The sequence below is a fragment of the Pogoniulus pusillus genome, chromosome 2 (assembly GCF_015220805.1).
Source record: "Pogoniulus pusillus isolate bPogPus1 chromosome 2, bPogPus1.pri, whole genome shotgun sequence".
Taxonomy (NCBI): Eukaryota; Metazoa; Chordata; class Aves; order Piciformes; family Lybiidae; genus Pogoniulus; species Pogoniulus pusillus.
In genome coordinates, this window is record NC_087265.1 from 35909385 (window position 1) to 35935572 (window position 26188).

At 46.1% G+C, this 26188-nt stretch overlaps 1 protein-coding gene across 3 annotated transcripts in view; it reads left to right on the forward strand.

Moving 5' to 3' along the window:
• The first annotated feature begins 19969 nt into the window (after positions 1-19969).
• Positions 19970-26188, forward strand: part of KLF7 (KLF transcription factor 7) — a 71006-nt gene continuing 64787 nt past the window's right edge. For all 3 annotated transcript variants that reach the window (XR_010306218.1, XM_064161028.1, XM_064161041.1), the window contains exon 1: positions 19970-20279. Coding sequence is in view for 2 of the 3 variants with exons in the window: in XM_064161028.1 (XP_064017098.1) it covers positions 20178-20279 (102 nt within the window). In the remaining variant the exon portion in view is untranslated. The remainder of the gene's footprint in view (positions 20280-26188) is intronic.

Here is a 26188-nt window from a genome sequence, read left to right on the forward strand (position 1 = left end):
GAACGGCGCTCAGAACAGCAGAGAAAAGACGGACACAGCCTCACGAGTAAAAGCACCTGTGCAGGAGGGACAAGTGACTTCGGACCCAGGAGAAACAAAGTGACACTAAGGCTAAGCACTGCTGGAATTTCTAAATACTTATCACTCCTGGGGGGGGGGCACTAATTGAGACTTCATAACCAATATTCAAACTGACCGAAGGTGTTGAAATTGTTACAAACAGGAGGGATTGTGTAGTGGGGAAGAGTTTTTTTTTTGCTGTTGTTGTTGTTGTTTTGCCTGTTAGTTAGTTGTTTGTTTTGTTTGTGTGTTTTAATTTAACTTGTGACACATATTTCAAGGAAAGCAAAAAGGGCAGTGAGAGGCACCCAAGGAAACAAAAAGAGGGCAAGACCGGAGTGGGAACCAGTGCTGCGGCTGAAGAAGGTCTGCCGAGGGCTGCAACCCCTCTGGGCTGTGACCGCCGAGTGACATGGCCCTGACCGGACCTCTGCTGTGCATATTTGGGTCAAGCCTCCTGTCCTGGAACAAGCCCAGAATTGCAGTGACTGCATTGCTGCGACTCGGAGGGGCAAAACTGTGTCTCAAACACTGGTGTACCATACAATTTATGAGTACGAAGGATGAAAGTTAGATCCCTGTTATAAAAACCAGGGGTAATGAGACGTTAAAAATCACTTGTTATGATCCAAAGGAAGGAGCTCCTATCCTTGGTGGGTAGAAGTAAGTGCAAATGATGAGAAAGGAAAGTTGTTAGGAAGAAGCCAAATGGCTACTGACCGCAGCCAACCCCTTTGGGTCACTTTTGCTGCTTGCCAGGCTATTGACAACAACGGTGCTTCAAATTGTGGGAATATGGGGTGGAGATGTTATTATAGTGTGCAAGAAAAATACATTTGCCCAGAGGATCCTGGCCAGTGCTGCCAGTATCGTAGAGAAAATCACAACATTTGGTATTTCATTCATTTTATCATGAAATAGAATCAGGAGTTAAGTATGAAATTCCAACAGTTGCTAAAAATATTGTTTGTAAATTTATCTGAGAATATTGCAAAATCCGTTAATGTAACCAATTGTTATGTCTGTGGAGGTACCAATCAAGGAGATCGATGGCCCTGGAAATCAATGGAAGCAAACATCCTGGAAAGTGGAGAGAGGTAACAGAAAGCATCAGTGGGTCCTACAAACCAATATAATTGGAAGAAGTTGCTGGCAGAGACTGGGTAATGGTCATTTTATAGGGAATTTGGAATGTGAAGGGGGTTACATGGTAAAATGGTAGCAAAATCATAAATGAGTGGCCAGCCCTGGTTGGATATTATCGGATTGGGAATAATGAGACCCAGCTTCTTCCTGTTGCCTGTCTCCAAGGGAGTAAGATTAGGCAAACAGCTGTACATTGAGACTGACGAGCCAAGAAGGGCCAGGAGGGATCTCCAAATAGGAAATTGGAAAGACAACGAGTGGCCTCCTGAAAGGATCATTGCCTATTATGACCCTGCAACGTGGGCAGAAGATGGATCTTGGGGATATGGAACCCCAATGTATATGCTTAATAGAATAATTAGACTAAATTGGCTTTAGCGGGAGGGGGAGTGCTGATTGTGATATTAATTGTACCTCGTCTCATTCCATGGTTTGTAAGACTGATCACGATGGTTGTGCAAGGAATGCAAGTGACTCTTGTACCCCATAACCCAGAAGAGAGAACCAAACCCCAACCTATAATGATTGTTCAGGCGATAAAAGAAAGGAGGAAAGATGGAGAGTTAAACTCTCTAGAGCAAGTAATTGCCCGATTTGAAGCTAAAACACGAATCAATCTGATCAAAAAGCAAATGGGGGATTGTGATAAATATATAGAATCATATGTTTGATCCGATCAATTCGTGGCAAGAGGTCACAGACAAGGAGGAAGGGGGGGGGGGGGGTTTGAATGTAACTGCATTCCTGCTTGCACCACCATCTCAATAAGCTTAAAGATAAGAGTAATTAGATTGACAAAGGAGGGAGGCATGTGGAAGAGATAGTCTTTTGCATATTGAAATGGAAATGCATTCCTCCTGGTGCCACCTTTCCTGTATGAGCAAATAGAAGAACCAGGACTCTGAAGTTCATGAGGAAGACACTTAAGCAAGACCCCTTACTTCATCAAACATTACCAGAGGGACCACCGGATGAAAGGAGGCCTGTGTGGAAGAGACATCTCACATTCCTAAGAACTGATAAAGAAAACCCAACCTTTTCTTAGAACTTAGTAAATATGTAATAGAATAGGGTATAAAAAGAGAAAGCTGAAGGCAAAGGGTGTGCGTTGGGGTAGATCAGAGTCTCTCCTCGCACCCAGGCCTGTACATTGCTTGATTCCTGCAACTTTATATTAAAGCCTTAACTTGCATGAACACCAGTTTGTGCCTGTTAATTATGACACCACCATCAAGAAGAGGTGGCCAGGCCAGGAGTGACAGATTTTAGTGGAGCTATGGTTCCACTGTGTTCACTAAACCCAGCTAAAGACTTTTGAGCTAGCAGGGAAAAAATCCCTGAAAATGGTGACATCACCTTTGTCTGCTTCCTACTCTGAAGATCGAGGCAATGACAATGAAAGCAGTGATAGGAACAACCAGGGCAGCCCCTACTTGGCTGGTCACCCTTCAGTCCCCTGACCTTGACTCACAGCTGTGTTCTGTCCTTCACAGACGGACTGAGGTCTCTTGGGGTGATGGGTGCTGCTGGCTGCACCATGTCAGCAGGAGATGCTCTTTGCTCCCCTCAGTGTTTTTCCTTCCATGTTATTTTTTTTTCTGGCAGCTTTTGCTGACAAGATGCCCTCCCAGTCAGCAAGATTAGAGCCATCCTGCACACAGTAGTGCCACCAGCACAGGCCACATGTGGGACATTGTTCTGCCACTGCAGTGAAATAAAAGTAGGTCAGGGAAAGCAGGTTCAGCAGAGCCAAAGACTGGACTTGTCACCTCACTTGTCATTGGTCTGGGAATCAGAAACTGTCAGCACCAGCCAGTGAGCCTCCTGCAGCAGAAGGTGTGCTCCTTTGTTTAAGACACTTTCTGATGGCCATGCTGAAGAGCCACCACGTGTGTTTCTGTGATGCCTGCTCCAAAACTCCTCTGTACACTGGGTTAGACTCTGCAGGTCAGGGCAGCAGATAGGATTTTTAACTGCCAAGGCAGAGGGGCTGGTGTCGGTACACAGCACCTTTCTAGGAAGAGGAGTTAGCTGTGATAAACCCCAAGTAAGGAAGGGAATATTCAAGCCTTGTGACCTCCAAAGCAGCTCAACCCGTGGAAATCAAGGTTGCATTTTGGCAAGCAGTCTTTCCACCTGAGATGATGGTGGGCAGAGGCTGGGTGAGCAGGAACAGGACAAAGCCCCTGCTCTTCACAGCAGCTGGGGCAGACAACCCAAGAAACACAGATGTAGCCTGCACCTATTGAAACAGCCCCCTGGCTGCCCTCCAGCCTGTGGCTCCCCTCTGCCAGCTGCTCGTGCAACTTTTTGGGGGCTAAAGCTGGTTCCACTCACTCCTGGCTAATTGCTTTAATGCATCCCGAGGTGTCTGCCCTGCTTCCCTCCCACCAGGGGCTCATCATTTATTCACAGGGCTGCAAACTCCTGAGCAGCATCCCACCGGCCATCAAGCTGCGGGGGGCTGATGTGGGGTGGCTGGCCGGCCATGGAGAAGGATGACATCATTCTTATGACAGGAATCAGGTGCATAGGGCCAGGGGAAAGGCTCAGCCCACTTATCTTCCGACGTACACCTACAATTTTCCCTTTCAATCTCCTTCCAATCTGGCTGCTCCCACGTGAGTTACTAATATAGGACACGCAACGGGGCTTCTCCCCGCCCGGCCTATCCTCATCTATTTGACTAATTATCTCAGTTTCGCTGGAGGGGTGTGGGGGTAGAGAGGGGAAGAAGGGATTAAAGGGGAGGGGGGAATCTTGTCCAAAATCCACGCTTCTGCTCCATCTTCCTTAACCCCTAAGCTGGTCAAGCTGAGCACAGTCCTGCTCATGCTGGCTGGCAGGACCTGCTGTGCAGCTGGTGCTCGGTGGCTCTAATGCCGTATCCAATGCCCTACCAGAATTAGGAGGCACACTGGCCCCTTTCCATCTACCCTATCAAATACCTGCTTTCAAGTGCTGGGGTGATATTGCCCCTGCCCTGGGGAAACTACAGCCTTTGGCAGGCCAGAGAGGCGGGGTGGGAGCGGAGAGGGAAACGGCAAGCAAACTAATTTCTTTCCCTTGTGCCCTCCTGCAGCCTGTCCCTGCAGCAGGTCTGGGGCAGATAAGGGTATTTTGGGGACACCTGTCCCTGGGAGTCCCTGACATCCTGGTGTCAGGACCCTCCAGTATCAAATCTACCCACAGCTGGACCTGTGGCACTTGAGAAGCCTTACGAGTAGTTTGGCAGGGAACAAGTGGTTAATTACCATGTGCCACTGCTGTTAACCTCTGCAAATAAGTCTAATTATCACAGATTAATGAACAGAGTGTAGGCACACTGGAGGAGCTGTAGCTAAGGGTCTTTCCGGGGCTACATTTCATTATCTTTCCACACGCTACTGTCCTGCCTCCCCCACTGTCCTCTCCCACCGTGTACCCTACTGATGCTCCAGATGGTCCCTGTGAAATGTGGCCCCACACCTCCCATGGTGCCGCAGCAGTAGAGAAAACCCCGAGGGTGCACCAAGGCAGGCATGAAATCTGAATCCCTGACGGTCCCAGAGCTCGTCCCATGAACACTAGTGCGAACCTACAAGGATACTCAGGTGTTAGGGCCATCTCATTGCATGGCATTACAGGGAGCTCTCTGATGTTTGGGTTGTGCCTACCCTAGAGGCTCCAGATTTTGTAGGTAAATAATCAGATGAGATCCTCCTTTCCTATCCAGGAAAAGAAAAAAAAACTGAAGCATCATGTCATTAACTCTTGTGGTCACAGGGAAAAGTCCAGGTGAATTTCACAGGCTGAGAAAGCAGACAAAGGAAAAAGAGATCACAGCTATTGGGGCTTTTTTTTTTAGAGCCCACTCTTCCCCACCACTGCCTCATGAGAGTTCCTGGCTGAGCAGAGGGGAGTCCTGATACCCACCATGGGATGGATAGTAGCACAGGCAGCCATCATGCTGGGCACAGCTGTGGTGTTGGGCTAAAGATGGCAGGAATGGCAGAAGGATGGGGATAGTATGGGGATGCTGCCTTAAAGCAGGGAGCATTAATAAACCATAGGATTTTACAATCATGTCAGGAAAGCTTACACTTCCAGCATTAAAATAAATAATGAAGCATGGGGGTTTAAGCTATTCTGGCTTATTTTCAGCACTTGCTGAATGGTTGGTGCTTTGTTATTGTTGCCTACCCAGCACCCAAAAGCATCCTTTCAGATTTGAACCAATTAGCCCATGCTCACCTCCAGGAGCACTGCTACAACACATGCACATGACTGCCGCACTGAGGCTAGGCTCTTAAGCCAGCAGATCGATGGAGCCTTTTTTCCTTGCTCTGCCTGAATTAGAGAAGTTTCTAGCCCCATCTTCACGCGGTCTGATGCCAGGAGGGGTTTGCCAGAGGAGAAAGGGAATCTGTACACTGGCAAGTGCTGCCTTCACAATTGGCATCTTAATGCCCTTGCAGGAGCACCCTGCTGGCATCGGCCACATTGGGACAGAAGATATCCCATCGCCTCCCTCGTGGTGGTTTTTGCTGCTGAGCAGCATGAATGTGTCCCTGGGTCTGACATGCTGTTGCAGGGAGGAAACCAGCAGATGCAGAGGAAGCTGAATAGGCAAATGAATGTTAAAATAATTGGAGCCACCATTTCAGACTTGATGAATATGTTGCTCAAATTACAGCTCTGCCTTGAAAATAAAGCAAAACAAAAGCCCTGATGAATGTAACATTAATTTAATAATAGTGAAATTGTAAATAATGTAACACTCATTTAAATGGTTGCTCATGCAACATCTCCTGAGAGGAGAGTAAGAGACTCGATAATCTGGGGGGCTGGGATGACACATGTTCTGTAAAATGCGATGTTTTATTCATCGGTTCCCCCAAGAGCTGATGGGGCAGGGGAGCTGGTGGGGCTAGGGCTAAGGCACTCACGGGCAGCCCCCAGCCATGCCACTGGTTGTGTGTGTGTCCTCTTCTCTTGGTGGTTCCTTGGGTTTCCCCAGCACTGCCTCTCCTCATGCCTAGGTGCTGGTGGCTCCTCTTGTGGCTCCCCTAGTCCAGCGCCCATTTCCCTCATCCCACAGACATCTGTAACGCCCACACATCTCAGACATCTCTTCTCCCTTCACTGTGGCATTTATTTAAATGGTTCTCTTATCCTTCACCCTCCACCAGGAGGTGGAATTAAATTCACAGAAACCCAAGAAATGCACTCCAGGGCCAAGGTAGTAATTAGCATCAAAACTCAGAGAAAATCAAAGCAGAGATGCTCAGTTTGATTCTTTGTCCCTTCCACATTTTAAAGTTACTCTTTCCCACCCACCCATTTTACTGCTGTAAGAGCCTATTACCAGCATTTACAACTTCCTTTCACTAGGACCTCTGGGTTTTTCCCTGCTTGCTTCCTCTGCTTTATTTAATGGCATATTCAATAATTCAGAGAAATCTTATTTCAAATGCACAGGGCAGAACTTAGCCCCAGGTTTAAAAACAAATCCTGTCACATTTGGCAAACAGCTGCACACAGAAGGCAGACATCAAACATATATATCCAAATATGTAAATTCAAAGAATCAATAGCTATGGTGTATTGTTTTCATTTTTCATCCAGAAATAAGAGCTCATGCGTGACATTATCATAATATTGCTGTATTGATTTCTCTGCAGTAAAGAGCATTCTACAAGGTGCACCCCAGGAATAAGCTTTCCTGCCAGAGTGAAGGTCAGCCTGCTGCCATGAGGACTATTTTTACTTGATAAAAAGTACTTGATAGAGAGGTGATTTCAAGGCCCGAGCTCTGACCTAGCATGATCAGTCTTCCTCATTCTCAACCCAGGAGGCACCTAAGTGCCAACTAAGGGAAGCTCTTACACACAGGGATTTCAGTGTGAATCTTATGGCTCCAAAGTCTTCCTCTAGTGAAGACCTGAGATCTGAGCTGGTGGCTTTGAGAGCTGAGGTCAGCAGCTGATTATCATTTGCTCCCCAGCCTATATTGATCCTGTGCACTAAATGTATTCTACTCCAACCTGCCATTCAGAAGGTTATCTGCCCTCTTTTATAACCTGTAGTATACTTATTTTCCGTGTCTCTGGTACCCGCCATGTTACATAACCTCACAGTTGACCAGTGCTCCCCAGACTGCACTCTACATCACCTGCAATCTCAGTGCCCAGCTTTGTTTGCAGAGAATTAAGAAACAGAAATATGCCAAGACAATTAAAATATAAACAGCTGGTGTCACCAGACATGGGAGAAAGGAGCGAGCTCTGACTATGCATGAGAGCAGCCTGTGCTGTTTCATACTGACTCATCCAGGTCTGCTAACCTCCAGATGATGTCAAAGACAAACAGGCAGCATTGCAAAACCACTGGCCTGTTCTTTGGGGATTTCTTCATCCATTACCATTTTCGTCTCGTTGCTATTGGTTATCACATAAATGCATACATTGATTCAATAGTGGCAAGCATCTGTTTTGAAGAAACATTGGCATTGTCTCATAAATATCAGGGGCTGATATGATTGTCTCATAAATATCAGGCTCCATTACTTGTTACTGCTTTTATCACTTCCCTTTTATTAAAAATACATTTTGACAATAAAAATTCCAGCTGGAAAAAAAAATAGCCCTCCCTCCTTAGAAGGAACTTGCTCCACTTTTCTTGGAAAGTCTTTAAGCATGTGCCCTGCAAAAGGACCTTAGACACCTTCTCCCCTCCTGTGAATGCCACTGAAGTATCACAGTATCATCAAGGTATCACAGTATCATCAAGGTTGGAAGAGACCTCACGGATCATCAAGTCCAACCCTTTACCACAGAGCTCAAGGCTAGAACATGGCACCAAGTGCCACATCCAACCTTGCCTTGAACAGCCCCAGGGACGGCAACTCCACCACCTCCCCGGGCAGCCCATTCCAGTGTCCAATGACTCTCTCAGGGAAGAACTTTCTCCTCACCTCCAGCCTAAATTTCCCCTGGCGCAGCCTGAGGCTGTGTCCTCTCGTTCTGGCGCTGGCCACCTGAGAGAAGAGAGCAACCTCCTCCTGGCCACAACCACCCCTCAGGTAGTTGTAGACAGCAATAAGGTCACCCCTGAGCCTCCTCTTCTCCTGGCTAAACAATCCCAGCTCCCTCAGCCTCTCCTCGTACGGCTGTGCTCAAGGCCTCTCACCAGCCTCGTTGCCCTTCTCTGGACACGCTCAAGCATCTCAATGTCCCTCCTAAACTGGGGGGCCCAGAACTGAACACAGCACTCAAGGTGTGGTCTAACCAGTGCAGAGTACAGGGGCAGAATGACCTCCCTGCTCCTGCTGGCCACACCATTCCTGATGCAGGCCAGGATGCCACTCAGACGCATTAATTCCCTGCCTCCACAACACAAGGTACCAGAAACCTGCAAGTCCCAATATCTCAGAAATCTCAAAGAAAAGATGTTGTTCGCGAACATGAGCAGGTGAACACTGCCACGTAAACATCAATCACCACAGATCCTAAACATCATCTGTTTGTAAACTATCTGATTGCAAGTCAAATTGTTTCATGGTTAAAGGAGCGTTTAATATACTATGAACAGTTGAAAGTTAGCATTTCATATTCAGAGTGATTAATGGCACCATATTGTATTTCAATTACTATGAGATACTTCCCCATAATAAATTATGACAATAATATTCATATTAAGTCAATAAAAAGAATTTTCCAAGTGTAATGTATAAGTGCCATTATCGTAGCCCAATGCAAAGGCATCATACAGCAAACCAGCAACACTGGTAACAGAAACGCTAGCACCCAAAAGCAGATGTTTGTGAGGCAGTTGTATTGCCCTCTAGCTCAAGAAGTCATACCAGCTTCTCCACTGCTTCTAGGTACAACTTGATAACTCCAGCCTGGGAGCTGACGAGACAGAAACTGCAAACCCAGACATCCTACAGTCATTTCCTAGGCGCTGAGGCCTGATAAGAGCTACACAACAGCCACACCAAAACCTTTCATCCTCTCTTTTTCCACATGAAACCTCATTAAATGAAAAGGGAAGTTATTTTTGCTCATACTGATTTAACCTGTGTGCCTGCTTTTTAATTGCTAGCACTGATTTAACTCGAGAGCCCAGGAGCATACTGATTGGAAACAGTTGCTTTCTACAACCTCGCACCTAGAATATAGCTGCACTCTTCGTCAGGAAGTGGAAAACTGAAAGAAAATAATAAATCAAAAGCAAGAAAAGATTCATTTTTGATAAAGAGTGAATTGAGGTTGTCTTGGCATCTTAATTTAATTTTGTTTCACTCGAATAAAATAAAAAGACACTTGGCTGAGATGTCAAAACACAACAGCACACATCAAAAATTACATACAGCATTAAATATAATCTAGAGAAAGATAATGATAAATTAATAACCATTACGAACAGAGTATTTATAGCTAGCAGAAAATGTAGTAAAATGAGAAGGTGGAAGTAAAACATTTTTGCATCATAGAAACGATCATTCTGTCTCTGTCAAAACAAGATTTTTCACCATTATCAAAACAAACCAGAAAAGACCAAATGATTCATTTTTGATTCTCCTGTTGAAAATTATGTCCAGATTGACAAATTCTCATGGAATGCCTCAACAGCCCTCATGTTCTTCAGATTAAAAAATCACTTATCCTGGAGACTTTTGCAGACACTCCTGCTGAAGGTCTTGAGAGAGCAGGTGCTCCTAGTCACATCTCTGTCCCTCTGATTAGGAATTTGGATCCCTTACCTGAGACCCATACACTCATTCTGCTCCACAGAAGCTGGGCTCAACAGTCCAGCTGTTCGCAAGGTAATACACAAGAAAGTTAATCTCCCTGCTCCACAAAAGACAAGGTTCACCCTCTACTGCTACCTCTAAGCAGCAGTAAGCAATGCACAAATAACAGTGGTACTTCATTACACTCTCCAGGCTCCTGCCGGGCTAGCAAAGTGGACACAACCTTTGGACAGTGGGCTCCAAGGGGATGGGTGTCTGTGGCTTCACTGTGAGGACCTGGCTGGTGAGGACGTTTTGCAGTGCTTGCCACGCAGGCAGGGGCTTGCCTTGCAGAGTTTGCCCACGCAGCTGGACCAGTGACAGCTGGTGCCCTTCTGAAGCTGGGTGGCTATAAATGCCTGCTGTGTGTTTGTTCGGCAATCGTGCATGAAGATGTCTCCACAAATGTGCTCTGCAAAGCATTACTGAGCTACGAAGTATCTTGCACCGTGACGCATAGCTGCAACCCTGCACTACAGACTGCTTCTGTGCTGGTTTATAAAGCCTCAACACTGTGACCAGTGGCTTTTATCAAAGCGAATACTTACACAACTTAGACTTGGCTAGAGAACCCAGAATTGCCCCCTGGTGCCACAGCAAACAAGGTCTGTGGTGAGCCTGCACAGACAAGTGGGGTAGCCAGGTGGGCTGAACTGAGTACCATGCTGTACTGAAACCCTCCCACAGTGCCTGCCCGTTCAGGGGCTCAGGGTATCTTCTCCAAGCCTCCTGCAGCCACTGAGTGCTCTGCCCAGGGACATGCACTGTGTAGATCATAAGGATCAACTTAGCACAGTAGCTTCAATGTAATTCTGCTAACTGCCTTACTCTGCTCTGAATGAGAAAATGCCAGATGCTTCAAGGAGCTTGTATTTAAGGCTTTCTTTCCAAAGCCCACTTCATTTTGTATTCTAGACTTTTCTACCAGCTCGTCCAAAGCAGGAACAAAACACGCATGACAAATAAAGGGTCCGTGAGCTGTGACACACACTCTGTCCAAGTCAAAATTCAACAGAAATAGTCAATAGAAAACAAAGAAATCTCCATAATTTGGCAGTCTTAATCCAATTCATGCTAATGATGTGTCTTAGTAATAATACTACATGGCTGTCTTCGGCACAAATTAAACTTTTACCACTTACTGTATGGCTGAGAAGTGGAGGCAGACATAGCAGTAAAACACAACTTGGGTCTCCAGGTCAAACCAGGTCATGTCCTGACCACACTGCTCCTTGCTCTTCAAGTTTCATATTATTCACTTCATTCATATTATTCATTTCATATCCTTTTCTGGAACACATGTTCCAACTTCAGTCAATGGGAAATTTGCCACTGACTTCAAAGGGACCTGGAATGAGCTTCTGTACCAGCTCATCTTAAGGAGAAGGGCTGTGTATCCCCAGTTTTGTCAGGGCACTGGCAATTCTGCCAGCTTATAAAGTCGTGGTCACTCTTAATATAGCAAGTGCTGAGTGAAAGTGTTTGTAGGAATGCTGTGCTCTAGCCTTCATCATGGTAACTTAAGAAACACACACCTGAATGTGTGCAGAATTCAGCAAACAGGTTTCATTAAAATGATTGAAAAAATGTATGCATGCTGTAGTGAGTCTATCAGAAATGGATGAGCCACAACCTCTCAGGGCACTATCTGCAGCAAGACTACACACTTAAAAATGCAGAGGTTCAGCCCCCAACAATTGGTCTTTATGGGCAGCCCATGGTGAACTAGGGTCTACCCAAGGTGGAGGAGCTAACAGGTGGGAAGTTTGTGGCCAAGACTTTTCCTTCTCAGTTGGAGAATGGCAGAGCTGTACTGATAGCAAGGGCAAAACAGCATCGTATGTCACCTGTCCAGGCCATGCAAGTGCTTTTGACTTCCCTGCCAAAAAACCACTGACGTCTGCATGCTGCCATGGAGAAAAAGTGTTATCAGAGAATGAGGCAGATGCTGAGCTCATTCATCTAGTTCCAAGAATCTGCAAGAGCTTCTGGAAAGACATATCTCTCCCTTTTTCTTCACTCTTCCAAGGCTCTGCCTCTCCATCTCAAACTGAACGGCACCTGTCTTCTGTTTGACAAAGCTCTAGAAGGAACGATGACGCCCAGTATCTCTACCCTCAGCCACCCACAAACCAGATCTCAAGGCACAGGGTTGCAGGACAAGACTTAGATCTCCTTGCCTACCACTTATTGCCCTATACAACCTCTTGATTTCCTTTTTCAGAGAGAAAAACCTCTCAGATCAATTTCCGCAGGTATTAGCCTTCCACGAAGAGGAGAAGGGAGGATGAGTTATGAGGAAAATGTAGCCTCCACTTCATTAAATTATTTCCTCCATCCCTTATTAACATTACCTATGGCTTCAATACTAACTATGGTGGCAGGAACTGCTATGAGTAGGAAGGGCATGGAAGATAAAGTGCTGGCTACCCTGCTGACCACTGTCACAAAGGACAGGACAACTCAGCTGAGCTTCCTCAAGCCACAAATTGGGGAGGGCAACCAGAAGGGCTCCAGGCCAGTCCTTGCATATTAATCTGCAATTTGAGAGGATATGGAGTTTATTCTGGCTTCTGAGTTGTTTTGTGATTTAGGGCTAACCTTTCTCTCTCTCACACAGTTAACACATGAGCTCTCTGTCATGCAACAGAAGAATGCAGCACTCCCAGTGCCACTGGCTTTCTGCTAGCAGTCAGGTATCCATCTGATACAGTGATGCAGCATGCAACATAGGCTAAGCAAGTAGGAGATGCCCTGCTGACTGCTGCTCACACTATAGAGACAGACATGTAGACCCTCGAGGGAAATCAGAGCCAAAGAACAAAGACAGTGGTGGGAGAGAGGTCCAAACATCAACTCTCCCTCTTGAGCAATATTCATTTCCTTTTCAGCAGTCAACAGCTGTCCAGTAGATAAGGGATGAGCACCCAGGAGAGCTTGGTTGCAAGCAATTTTTTTATCAACTATGCCTGAAGGTCCTTGCTCAAAGGCCTGTAGTCAAGCAGGGTGAAGGCTAAGAGATGGAGAAGTCCTGCAGGAGCAGTTGATGTTGGGATGGAAAGGGGTTGCCCAAGAGAAAAGCTTCTTCCTTCTCTTTTCATATAATAGCAGTCCTCAAAGAGAAGTCCTTTAGAAGAGGAAATTCTGCAATACCCATATGACACCCCTATGTCATGCCAGCAGAACCTGACTGATAAAACAGAGCTGAGACTCTGGCCCAGCACTGAGTTTAGCTCCAGTCTTCGTCTGGCTGCTGCTGTGAGGTATGTGTGTGCTTGTGTGCCAAGCCAGTGCCCTTATTCTTCATGCACCTTTATTGAGGAACATGAAAAACAGCAGGGAAGCACCATCAAGATACCTACATCACTTAGCATGGCTGGCTCTGGCAGGCAAGCTTGAAGCCTCAGTTTCCTTCCCTGCACTCCAGCATATCCTTAGTGATTCACACATCCATGCTTGACTAAGAGAATTCAGCAGTTCCTCATAAAGAACCAGACTAAGACAGAAACCCCAAGAGGATGTGAGAACAGCACAGTAAGAGAGTCTTGCAGCTTCCAGCTGATGACAGGCTTTGTTTTCATCGCACTGCATTTCTTTAATCTGTGAAAAGTCTAGGAAAGAAAAACTCAGTGATGTTGCTCTAGCCCCTGCTTTCTGGAGAGCCCTCACTTCCCACAGGCACCAAGTGCTGACAGTGTTTGTTCCAGCACTGCAGAAGAATTGTGCATGGCAAGATCCCCTTGCTGTATGTGCAGTCTCACAAGGTGCTTCTTGCTGGCTAAAGCCAAGCCAAGCCAATGCCTCTCCAGGGTAATGTCTAACAACACGAGATAATCCACGGTTCCCTTCTGCTGAACCATGTTGGTATTCTCCTATTCTATTTTAAGGTTTTCTGTAAATTAACCAAGGGATCCATGTTGGTGATTAAAAGGCCACCAACCCAGATATACAACACAGAAACATGTCTTTCTTATGTCTGCTGGCAGCCGCACAGCACCTTCCAAGGCTGCCGGGATGCCAATCCCAGGCCACTCTCCAGTAGCATTGCTGCATTAGCAGCAGCAGCAGTCCAGGAGGGTCTTACAAAGTGGACACATCAGCTGGAAGCTGCAGGAGTCCAGCCTGAGCCCAAGACTCATGGGTCTTCCTTGCAGCTCATTATTATTTATTATTTGTACAGCAGAAGTGCCTGAGAGCCTACAAATATGATCAGAGACTGTTTATGTCAGATGCTGAACACTGACAGAATAGCAATAACTGTCCTTGCCAAAAGGTTCAGAAACAGAGATTACTTTGGACAGAAGTGAAGAACTCAAAACACAATGGAGGAAGTGGTTAGATCTAGATGGCTTCAGAGCTTTCAGTGGGACCCAAAGCACATCATATTTCCCAATGGTAACACTGGGTTTGCACATATCTGTATCTAGAAACTTTGACCCATCACCATACTGCCCTGAGCACAACTGCAGTGCTCTCTTAGACAGCACTACTATGCATTCTTGCCGTTGAAAACTGAGAGACAGAGGCTGACCCTAATGTGGACAGCCATAGCCACAAGACAAAACTGATTACAAAAACTCTAGAGCACGTGAACAAATCACAGCAGATAAGACTCCACCCCTAAAGGGGAAAATCAATCCATTACATGCTTTCTATCTGCTTGGTAACTTTTCAGGATGAGGGGTCAAAAGCCTCTAGGTCAGACTTGGATCGGACTCCTTGAGTAAGGACAACTAACTTTTCCTTGAAGCATCAGGTTTTGTTTTTTGTCTCACTCCAGAGGATTGAGCTGGGTAATGTTTCCACTTCAAGATGGCACACCCTGCTTTCCTACTATTTGTCTTCTGTGTCTGGCCAGTGATCAAGTTGCCCAGTCCACTGAGACTTTTGGATGTCCTAAGCTACGATTATGGGTTGAACACACTCATCCCTAATTCTGGAGGGCACTCATTAGCTGCCCTGCAATTAAACCCATTGCAATGTCCACAGAGCACTGATTTTAAGGGGGAAGGGAGTCAAATGGTGCCTGTTTTCAGGAAGGAAGGGAAGCACAGGAACCTGCTGTGCCACACTGGTCCCCCTTTACACTGCTGCTGATCTAAGGGGGGACTTGCAGTTTGCTGGAGGTCAAGAGGCACCTCCACCCATGCAGGCCCAGTATGGACCTGCCCCATCCTGCTTTACAGGGTGTCCCACCCAGGGAGAGCCAAGCACTGTCATGTGAGACAGCTGTGAGCTACAGCAGGGTGCCAGCTGCTATGCTGCTCCCCAAGACAGAGACAGGAAGCAAAACCACCTCCATGCCTTGTGCCCTTGGGATGATGTCTCTAGGCTGCAGCAGCTGAAAGGAAGAGTGAAATGCTGAACTACTCTGTAAGTCACTCTGCTGTGCAGAGATGGGAGAAGGATGTGGGGCAAACAGTACAGGCTTTTCTTTTGGGAAAGAAGGGGGAAGTGGGAAGGGCACTCAATAAAATTGTCATTGGTTCTATCAAATATATTTGAGTCTCTGGGAATTTAAATTAGAACCGAGCCACCACCTGGCAGTAAACCAACACCGTAAGTCCTCCACCCCCCAACAAGAGCTTTCTACATCCATTCCTGGAGAGGGTATAGCTGCAAATCCAAGCATGCTGCAGCAGGCTTCTCAGTGCTTTCCCTCCCCTTTGCAAGGCTTTACATTAGTGATAACCTCAACCCTACCAACCTGCAGCATGGCCTCTTTCTCTCCAGGAGGGTCACTGTCTGAATAACCAATACTTTTGAACACCTCTGTCACAAGTTTTAAGCACAGGAAAGCTGCATTAACTCTTGCTTTGAGATGGCAAAGGAAAATATGCAGATAGCAGCCTAACATGTAGAAGTGACAGTAGAAGAAACTGATAGCCTAGACACCTGCAGAAAGTGCTTTAGCACTTTTCCCCCCCCCCACTACAGTGAAGACCATATGCTTTAAAACTGCATCACGAGCTGCATACAGTGGATCTCAGTGTAGCTGTTTAATTGATAACAAAGGGAGTATATCTAGTAAAATGTTTAAAATATACACTATTACACTTCCTGATGGCTTTACAGCACCTTGTCATTACCCAAACCATAGCAACAAAACCCGAAGCCCTCCGCAAATCAGACTCGTACCCTGTTGACTACTCTTTGTGCACCCCTTGCCATTGCCTGTGGGGGCAGCAGGTCTGGAAATATCACAAGGGAAAGCAAACTGTTCTAAAAACCACACCAAAACAGTCAAGCCACCACCCCTCTTTCTCTAAAAGAGACAAAAGAACAAGAAAATGCTTTCTTTTACTGGGATCAACTATTGCCATTGCCCCTTGCAGCCAATCCGTTCCTTTTTCTCAGGTTCCAAGAAATATTGGTGCTTTTGCACCATCAGGCACACTACCTACCTGCACCTTCCAAGTCAGAGGAACCCTCGAGGAAGTTTGGGGCTGGCTTTAAAAATGTCCTCTTCTTGTTCAGGCTATTCTCTCTACCTACTGTAGGACAAATATCTGCTATGACAGAAATGCGCATCCTTACTTCCTGTAGGTCCAGCCTGCATCCTTCCCTTAAATTTTGTGTAGTCTTCTGTGTCCTTGAGCCCTGCTGTGTGGCAGTGGGAAGGTATTGCTGTTCCTCCATATTTGATTGCTTTGCTCTCCATGATGGGTGGTGCGGTTGGGCCAGAGCAGAGAAAATGGCTGCCTGCCAAGAAAAAGGTCAGTACAGCTTGGGAAAGAAAAGAGAGCTTGGCAGAAATTGCTTTCCATTACCTCTGGGTTAGCATAGGTAGATGCTACCTCAAGTGCTAGACCAACAGCACTATACCCAGTGTATCCTCACATTCATTTTTTTGTCTAGACTTTTCTGCCTCTGCCAAGTAACAATCCCATTCCGCTTTCTCAACTGACCTCCAAAGCAGAATATCCAAGACAATAAAAATGCAATGTCTGCCTGGAAACCACCCAGGCAAGCAGCCAGATCTGTAGCCCAGCTCTTCACCTCGAGGCTCACAGCCAAAATTCTGCCCTCAGACACAATTTCTCTTGAAGCCAGCCAGAGCAGTAGACCAGCATCTGCTCACTGCATCTGACCAGTGGTTACAGTGCAACATGGACACAGGCCAGGCTCTTTGCTGGTGTAAAGCAGATGAGCACCACAGCTAAGAACGACCTTCACTCTGAGGGTATTTGTTCCTACAGGATACACATTCAGCATAAATTTCAAGATAAGGTAGACAAGTGGAAAGATTTTAATTTATTCAAACAAGAGCTTCTGATCATCAAGCGAAGGAGACTGCCATGGCAGAGGGGATTCCTTTCACACCAGTGTTAGAAGGGAGCTGGAACATCAGAGTACTAAACTTTCTACATATTAAAATGGTAGTTACGCTAAACAAGGCCACAAGTATAGCACCAAAATGTTTGGTTTTTTTCAGACACAGGAGTTATGTTGAAGTAGCTCATACCACAAACTTCTGCTGCTTTTGTCCTCTATTTCATTGCCTAGGTCAGAAAAAGCCTCTGCATATGCATATAGCCTTGTTCTGACAAGTTCTTAAGGATAAATGCTTATCAAAAGCTTTTTCTGCAACAGGTACTTCTTGTATGACTCTCTCAGGGTGGCAGCTGCATTATGATACCTAAGTATTTCTTCTTTCCAGATCTGACTACCCTCTTCTGTCTTTTGAGTTTTCACTTCTCAGGGTGCCCAGGAAAAGCATTGCTTTGCCAGACTGAGGCAAGCCTGGAATAGGTAACAATGGTATATAAGACCTCTCCAGCAGCACTTGCTGCACTAACCTTCACTCCTCTCATCTTCCTGACAACACACACATTTGTCAATACATGCATGAGAAACAGCAGTTTACTATTCACATCCAGCCTCACACCTAGGTTTTGTGCTAGGCTAAAGGTGCCAGAGATAATCCTGCTTGAGACAACCTGCAGGTCCTTAAAAGAAGGCTGGAAAACAGGCGGTTTTTTTTCCACAAGAAGCTCACAGGACACAAGTGAGCTGCTCCTAAGCCATCCAGATCTGTGGTCTCTGAGTCAAGGCCTGAGCATCAGCTTGTATTAGCCATCCTACTGCTGCTGCAGTGCAAGCACTCAAAGTGTTTTTGCAAGGATGAGATGATTTATTTGATAAAATAGTCCATGTCCAGTCTCTCCCACTTACTGCAGTTCCTTCAGCAACAGCCTCATTTACCCCTTTCCCTCTGTATTTTGACTCCCCAGACTAGAGTTGTGGTGCTTACTCTGCTTTATTCTGAAGTTATGACAGTGTTCCTACCAGTGCCTACATGGATGTGGGCTTGGTGCAGCCATTATCTGAGCTTTCTTTAGAGGCTTATTCTGAGAACCTTTCTTCAACCATGACTTTCAAAACTGTTAACATGAAGCTAGTCTTGGAAAAGGCAATTTGTCTTAATCACTAAGAAAGAAAACATATCATGAACTGATTACCACTAATGAATTTCACTGCCTCACACTTTCACACCAAACTGAATGAGACACCTAGGATGAGACAAGTGCTAGTGGCATTGTACCTATTTATACCAGCTGAGGCCTGGCCCAGGCACTCATCTGGTTGCAGAAGGAAAACAATAGTGAGCAGAGATATCTCAGTCACTCAAAGCAAGAAATGCACGAAGCAACTGCTGTAAAACTAGACAGTTTAATAACCCCTGGCAGCATCTTCTTGCCCTGACACTCAGCCCAATTCACAGAGCCAAAAACTCACCATAAAAGGGCACTGGGCAGATGTTAATCCAGCAGCCTGGTGACTAGATGCAGCCCTCGCAGTGCAACTGATGGGATTAGAGGGCTCTCCAAATTTGAGGGTAAAGAGAATACATTTCTTCCATTACTGGACCCTCACTCCAACCTCATCATCTGTAAACGAACACTCACAGATCCACAGTCCTTCCAAAAGCAGAAATGTAACTGTGCCCTGTGCCAGAGCAGTTTTGGGGAAGCTCCATACCATGCAAACCATTTAAGGTCAAACAGCTCATTAGCTCACAGCTAAGCCTGGTTAAATGCCAACAGAGATGTGTTTATAAGCACACGAGTTTTTCTGGAGACGGCCTGGACGAACACTCAGCACTGCTGTGCCTCAGAAGCTGGGTTGCTGCAACGATCTTACACGTAACTGAGAAAAAAACCCGCTTCTCTTGGCGAGGCCACCCTCCGCCGCCGGGGTCTCGTACGCTAGTGGCTGCAGGGAAGCACACAGAGCGGGGAGGGGAGGCTGCTCGGGAGGCGTTCTGCACATCCCAGCCAGTGCCCGCGCCTACAGCAGGGAGGAAGCAGCCGCAGCTCAACGGCACGCAGCCTCGCAAGCTCCCCGCCGCCGCCACCAGGAAGGGCGACCGCGCTGGAGCCGACGCACCCCGCACCGCCCCTCAGCACACCGCGCTCTGCCGCTGACACGCGCCCCGGCGCTCCCTTATATAGCGCCCTAAAAATAGCTCGCCGCGCGCCGCCTCGCGGGCCGCGGGAGGAGGCGGGAGCCGCGTTTCTGGCCACTCAGCGCCTCCGCCGGCGGCCCGGCCCGCCCCCCGCGCCCTGAGCGGCGCCGCCATTGGGCAGCAGTGACTCAGGCGCGGCGCAGCCCCGCCCCCCGCCCTGCCTTTTACCTTACATGGTCACGCGCAGGCTGAGTGCGCCGTGCGGCTGCGCCTTGCGGGGGGGGGGGGGCTGGGGGGGCGGCGGCCGTGAGGCGGCCGTGAGGCGGCGGCTGCTGGGGGGGGTCGGGCTGGGTTTGCTGAGGGAGGGTGAGAGGAAAAGGCGGAGGGGAAGGGGGGAGGAGGGGGCAAGGAGACGAAGTCTCCCGAAAATAAAGAGAGGAGGGGGCGGGGAAGGCGAACGCGAGCGCGCATGGCCGCGGCTCGTGGCTGCGCGGTGCGCGGCAGCGGGGACGTGCTCCGGTGCGGCGGCCGCGGGGTGCTCGGTGCGCGCCGGCGCCTGTCGTCTTCCTCGGCCCGGCCCTCGCCGTGCCTGCCGCGCTGATTGTCTCTCTCTTTCTCTCTGTTTTTTCAAAGTGTGACTGAAACAAAACAAAGCCAAAGGGACGCTGGATCTATCATTGGTTGCTTTTTCTCCTCCTTTTTTTTTTTTATGATCAAAAACAAGCCCCCACCCGAGCAAACAAACACACACAAAAGCAGAAAGAAAGGGTCTTGCTCAGCAGCAGCATGGATGTCTTGGCTAGTTATAGTATATTCCAGGAACTCCAGCTTGTCCACGACACCGGCTACTTCTCAGCTTTGCCATCCTTGGAGGAAAACTGGCAGCAGGTGAATCATTTAAATTACTCCTGTAAATCTCTTAAGCGCAGACAATCGATGCATTGGGGCTGCATTTCTGACTTTATTTTATTTTTGTTCTTTCATTCAGGGCTGGGTTTTTTGTGGGTGTTTTGTTTTTATTTCTTTTTTTTTTTTCCGCGTGGGCAGACCTTTAAATCTCTCTTTTTTCCTTTTTTTTTTCCTTGACAAACTGAGCAGTCCATTCAAATCTGTCTGCCTTCAGTCCTTTCTGAGCACGCCTGGCAGCACCTGAGATCCGGTGGCGTTCTTTAGGGGTTTGTTTTTATGATGACTACTTTTTTTTTTTCCTTTTTAAGCTTAGATTTATTTTTTTTTTCCCCCCGTTCTTTTAAAGAATGTTGATCACTTCCAGCCAGCGCTGACAACTGGCGGCTGGTGGAAGCGGAACAGAATGTTCTTGTTTTCAAATAATTAGTATACATCAATAAAAATCATACCTTAAATCGGAGAAGGGTTGTGAGCAGGTGTGTGGAAGCAGTAGCAAAGGCTTTTAAATGCTGTAACTATTGAGTTGACTTTTTTTTTTCCTAGAAGATGGGGAGAAATATATTTCTTGCTGTATGTCTTAAAACAATGATGTCTTAGGCTGGTTACTGTAAAACAGTGTGTTTTGAGCTACCAAGGGTTAATGTGCAGACAGAACTAGGATAAAGAGGGAAATCAAGTATTAGGAATGCATTAAAATGCTGACTGGTGGCATGAATAAATAAGACCAAGGAGGAGAGTAGGTTACAACGAAGATAGTTGTATAAAACGAGATAGGAGCCCAAATGCATAGATCTATAGTTATAAGCTGAGATATTGAGGGGGAAAGAAAGACAGAATTCCTTCCTACAGTAGGACATTGAGAGACAGTCTTTTTTTCTTGATGTGATATGCTGGCAGAGGTGATACAGCAGGTGAAATTCAATAAACTATTTTCTCCTGAAAAGAAGAAAACGATCTCTGATGGTGAATAGGCATAGTGGAGTGTGGCTGGGTTGACATGTGCTAATGCAGCGCACGAACCCGTGGCACTATCAGTTTAAGAATAACAGTTGTCATCTTGCCTGCATTCACCTTAGTCGTGGCTAGAGTAAGGGTAGCGTGTGTTAAGGCTCCAGTAAATGACAGCTTGAGGCGTTCATTTACATTTTCCGTGAAAGTGGACAGTTGAGCTTCAGGGGAGCACTCAGTTTGTAGCATTGTCATCTGTCTGGACCAGGACTGAATCTTTGAAAGTCTACACCATTAAAATTGTTTTGGCTTTGAGTGCATGTATGCATACACACAGGGGAGGTTTATTGACATCTACGATGTGAACACATTCAGGATTTAATACACAAAATGACCAACTTTGCTTTATTCTTTGAGGGGGAGGGGATGCTTTTTGTTACTTGTATTCAGCTCGCACATTCATGATGGTCACAGCTGCTTTTATTTTATATTTTTAACGTGCTAATTAAACTGAAGAGGTTAATATAACTTCATTAAAAAAAAAAAAAATCATGGCGTGATTGTTGTTGGATCAGTTGCGTATTCAGTTGTATGCTAGTAGCAGTCCAGACAGTCCACAGCGAGATAATCTGTTGACATAGCCAGCACGCTTTAGGCGGTACTGTGTGTGATACTCTGTCTCCTGCTGCCGCCTTTTATATGTGGAAGAGTAGCAGTTTGTTTTGTATAGTACAATGTAGATACCCGAGCTCGTTGCTACTATAGCAGAATTTAAACTCTTAACTTTCCCTGCTAGCCTCCAATAATTCTATGTATATGTTTGAAAACAGAAGTTGAAAATAATTTAGTATGTTTCCCCACATTTCCCCTCAGATCCTCCAACCAGTGCCTGATGTTTCATAATACATCCTGTATTTGCAGTTTGTTTTTGTACCCCTGTTGCTGCTTGGACTCTCCTTGCAAACAACGAGGAGCAAGACTGATGTGTCTGTGGGAGCAACTGAAACTGGCTATATAGAGCATGCTGTCACACAGGCTGGCAGACCCACTGACACAGAGACCCCAATTTCATTCTTCTGAATCACTTGCAAATATAGTCAGGTCTTGGGAATTTATTTATTTTAGGCAAACTGGAGTAACCGTGGGACAAAGAGATGTGTGCATGTGTGTGTGTTTCTAAAGCTATCCCTTAAAACTGTTGAAACCCCAGGGAAGGGACCTGACAGGGCAGTGACTTGATTGCTGCCAGAAGCATCAGGATTAGGAAACAGCACCTTAAATTTTGAGTGAAAACACTTGAACAAGTCTTGCCTTCAAGCCCACAAAGAGCTCTGGTGCTCTGCAATGCCCAAGCTCCACAGAGTCTCCAAAGCAGCACCCTAGGGGATTACTTCGGTCTCTTAAAAAGGCAGAAGTGGTTGTGATGATCAGGAGCCGGCTTCTTGATCGTGTTGTGAGCTCCAGTTGTTTTGTGATTAGCAGCTACTAGCTCTTGATGTGGAGAGGTTAGTCTGTGCTCCTAGAAATGGTGCCTACTGTGATACTATAAAATCTGCTCTTGTCCCATGGAAAATCAGAGATCGCTTTGGGGTGAAAGTGTTGACGCAGTCCTCTGTTTCTTTTTTTCTCACTCTGGCCACACTTCTGTAGCTGCTGGCTGAGGACTACACATCTGGGGTAGCTGCTCATATTTTCAGTTGTGAAACACCCATCATTCACAGAGGGCACTGACAGCTCAAGCAGGTTGCTAAATGCTTGCACACAGTCAGCTGATCTCCTTATTTCATCTCTCTGTAAGAGAAATGTGAGCAAATTTGGTATTGGTGCTTTTGACAATTAGGATTGGAGTTGAATGAGCATAACCAAACAGATTTTGTGTAGGAAGAGATTGTCATCTCATGTGTAGATTTCATTTTTGGAGATAAAAATGTAAGCAAGAAGCCCCTCCCTCCACTCTGGGCATAGTTTACATTGTAAAACTGGAAAACTGAAGTGGAACTGAATCCATAATTTGTTACAGGTTTTAAAACATACATTGGGAAGGGACGACTTGGAGTTTAGGCAGCAAAATGTTAGCTTCAGTGTCAGCTTTCAGTGTACACCTTTAGGCAAAGTATTTGTGATGCCAGACATTTTTTTTCCTAGAGTGGGGAAATTAGAATCTAGTGAGCAATTCATAGCACAACTTCATCAGGAGAGAGATATTTGTTTAGCCTTTAATTAGGTTTTCCAGCAGCATTAAGCCACCACAGCACTGAGAGAGATTAAAGGAAGAGGTGGGCTCTGTGCATTGGAAAATGAGGCGTTTGCTGTACAACAAATGGCTGGTATCTGCCTCTGTGTGTTTCTGCCTGACACTTCATCCTAACTGTAAGTGCACTGTTCTAGTTGCTCTGTCCCTGCAAGCTGACTCTGCAGTTCAGGACCACGGTGGTGGAGGATTTCAGCACCTTTGTGACTGCTGTGTTGCAGCAGGAGGACCTGTGGCCACATATGCTGCTCCTCAGGGCTAGCTGTCTGATGTGGCATCCCCAAGATTGGAACCAGACTGCTGGGAGAGACAGCACAAGGCCCAGAGTGCCTCATTACTGTACATAGGAAGGAAGTGGGTAGGAGGCTGTTTTTGAAGGAGATGACTGTGAGGAGTGTAGCCCATGCAGCTGCACGTGGTCCCACTTTTAAGTGTGCCAGACTGCAAAAGGGGAGAGAGCAGAGTTGAGAATTGAGGAGGACTGAACATGGGGTTTCAGTCTGTTCTTCCTGCTGGGCCGTCACAATGTCATTTGAGGAAAGTCAGAAGGCATGTTTTGTAGTCAGGTATGTTGCTTCCTAAGGGTAGGATTTCATACCAGCCCTGTTACCCTCCTCCGTAGGCTCCTTGGAGGACTCTGGACTTGCCATCTTTGTGTGGAGAAAGGGGTTTGATCAGGAGACGTTTTTGGGCTGTCTTCATATTCTCTGGGGGGCCATAGGGCTGCCTCTAGCCTGGCAATTCCAGGCAGGAAGGTACGTAGCTGATGCAGGTATAGAAAATCAGCAGTACTTGGCTGCCCAGCCCTGGTTTGTTCTAAAAGAGACAGCCTTTCCCATGTGTGTCATCAAGCAGAGCAGGTCTAATTGGCTGGCAGAAGTGGAAATAGTGTTGTGTCATTTGCCTGATAACCATTGCCCGGTAACATTTCCTCTTTCCTTGGCTGACCCGGTGGCTCCCAGCTGCAGCAAACAATGATCCTTCCAAGGGAGATGCACATTTCCTGTAAAGCATAGCATCAAGAAAGCCTTTGTTTAGCTCTTGACTCTGTTGTAGACCCTTCTTTTTTTTTTTTTTTTTTTTCATATTTTTAATCAAGCTTTCAAGTCTCAGTTTCCCCTTTCTGAAGTGATTGACAACAAGGATGCTAAGGCATGGTCTTTGCAGGGCTGGAAGACTTAGTTTTGATCTGTTTTAGCAGAGTGCTCTGAGGTCCCTGTGCTGTATAAGAGCATATCCTGAGGTGACTAATCTAGCAGAACTCTTACATCTTAATGCTGACTTCTGTTTGGCAGACAGGGTCATTTTCAGGCCTATAGGAAAAATTTCCTCTGCTACTGGAAAAGAATAAATCACATTGGAGAACACTTCTACCTCCCTATCATGTCCATTGTTCTAGTTTAATGGCATAGTTGGCCACTACATAAACTAAACCATCTCTTCTAATATTGCTGTTTCATCTTGGTTCCAGTCACAGTGTAACACATTTCTTAAGTGCTTATAGTAGTACATCATGCCTCTTGAGAATAACTTGCAGAAATGGTTGACTTCCAAGAACAGCCACATGTGTAATGCAGTGTATTTCAGGCTCTTAAGTGCTGGTCCGTTTATACCTGCAGGCTCTTGGCTTCTTCCACATGCTGAAAGCATGCTTCTAGCACCTTACAGGAAGAGATGGAGAAAGAGAGCAAAAACAAACTTGAAGCTAGTGCCTCTATTGTTTCATGATTCCTTAGTTACAGAATCTATTGTTATAAGTGATTATTTCTAGACATTATGAAAGTGTAGATTCCTGCAATTCATGTTACAGGTCTTAAATAGCTGATTATGTATGTGACTTGAGTCAAGTGAATTTTGAAATGGGGTAAATACCTTTAAGCAATGCACTACCACAACGTGGGTACTCAGCTAGAAAATATTATCTCTTATTTGTTTGAGAGGCTTTAACCTCACATCCCCCAAGATCACACGGTTTTGTATGTCTCATTGAATAGGCAAGGCATAAAGTAGGCTACATAAAACTCATGATATATAGCTAGTTTGCAATATAATGCTTACATGTGGAAATAGCAGAAGTTTCTCAGTTCTATGCAGTAAGTTCTCCAAGTTCTCTATGCACTTAAGCTCTCCAAGGTGAAGGCAAATGGTGTCTTCTGGATATTGTCCTATTTTTTGAGGCCCTGGCACATCAGCGTGCTGCTTCTCTGTTCTGCATTGGGACACATGTTATAGGGAAGTGAGAAGGAAGCTGCTTCTGTTTGCCTCTGTAGCTGCACATGAAGAGTCCTGATTGCAACCGTTGTTTTAAAACAAAGGGAAAATTGCTTACTGCCTGAGCAGCATTGCTGTTCGGTACATTAACAGGAGGGTAACAGTACATCTCCTCTATCAACTTTGTAACATTTTGCAGAGAGGAAGAAACTTTGTAGGCTTTTGATCACCACACTCAAACCTCATAAAACATTATTTACAGATGTAACTAGTGGCAATGTTCCTTTTTAATGGTAAACTTGAACTCTGGAGAGTTAATGAAGGTGTTTTCAAGAATGGTGCCAAATCCCTCTTACTTTCTTTTCTGTTCCCCTGGACTCTCAAGTGCCTCCTGCCCATACTTTTATGTATTTGTCTACAGTGCCACATCTGTGAAGACACTCAGGAACTAGGAATGCCATTTGTATGGTGACTTTCA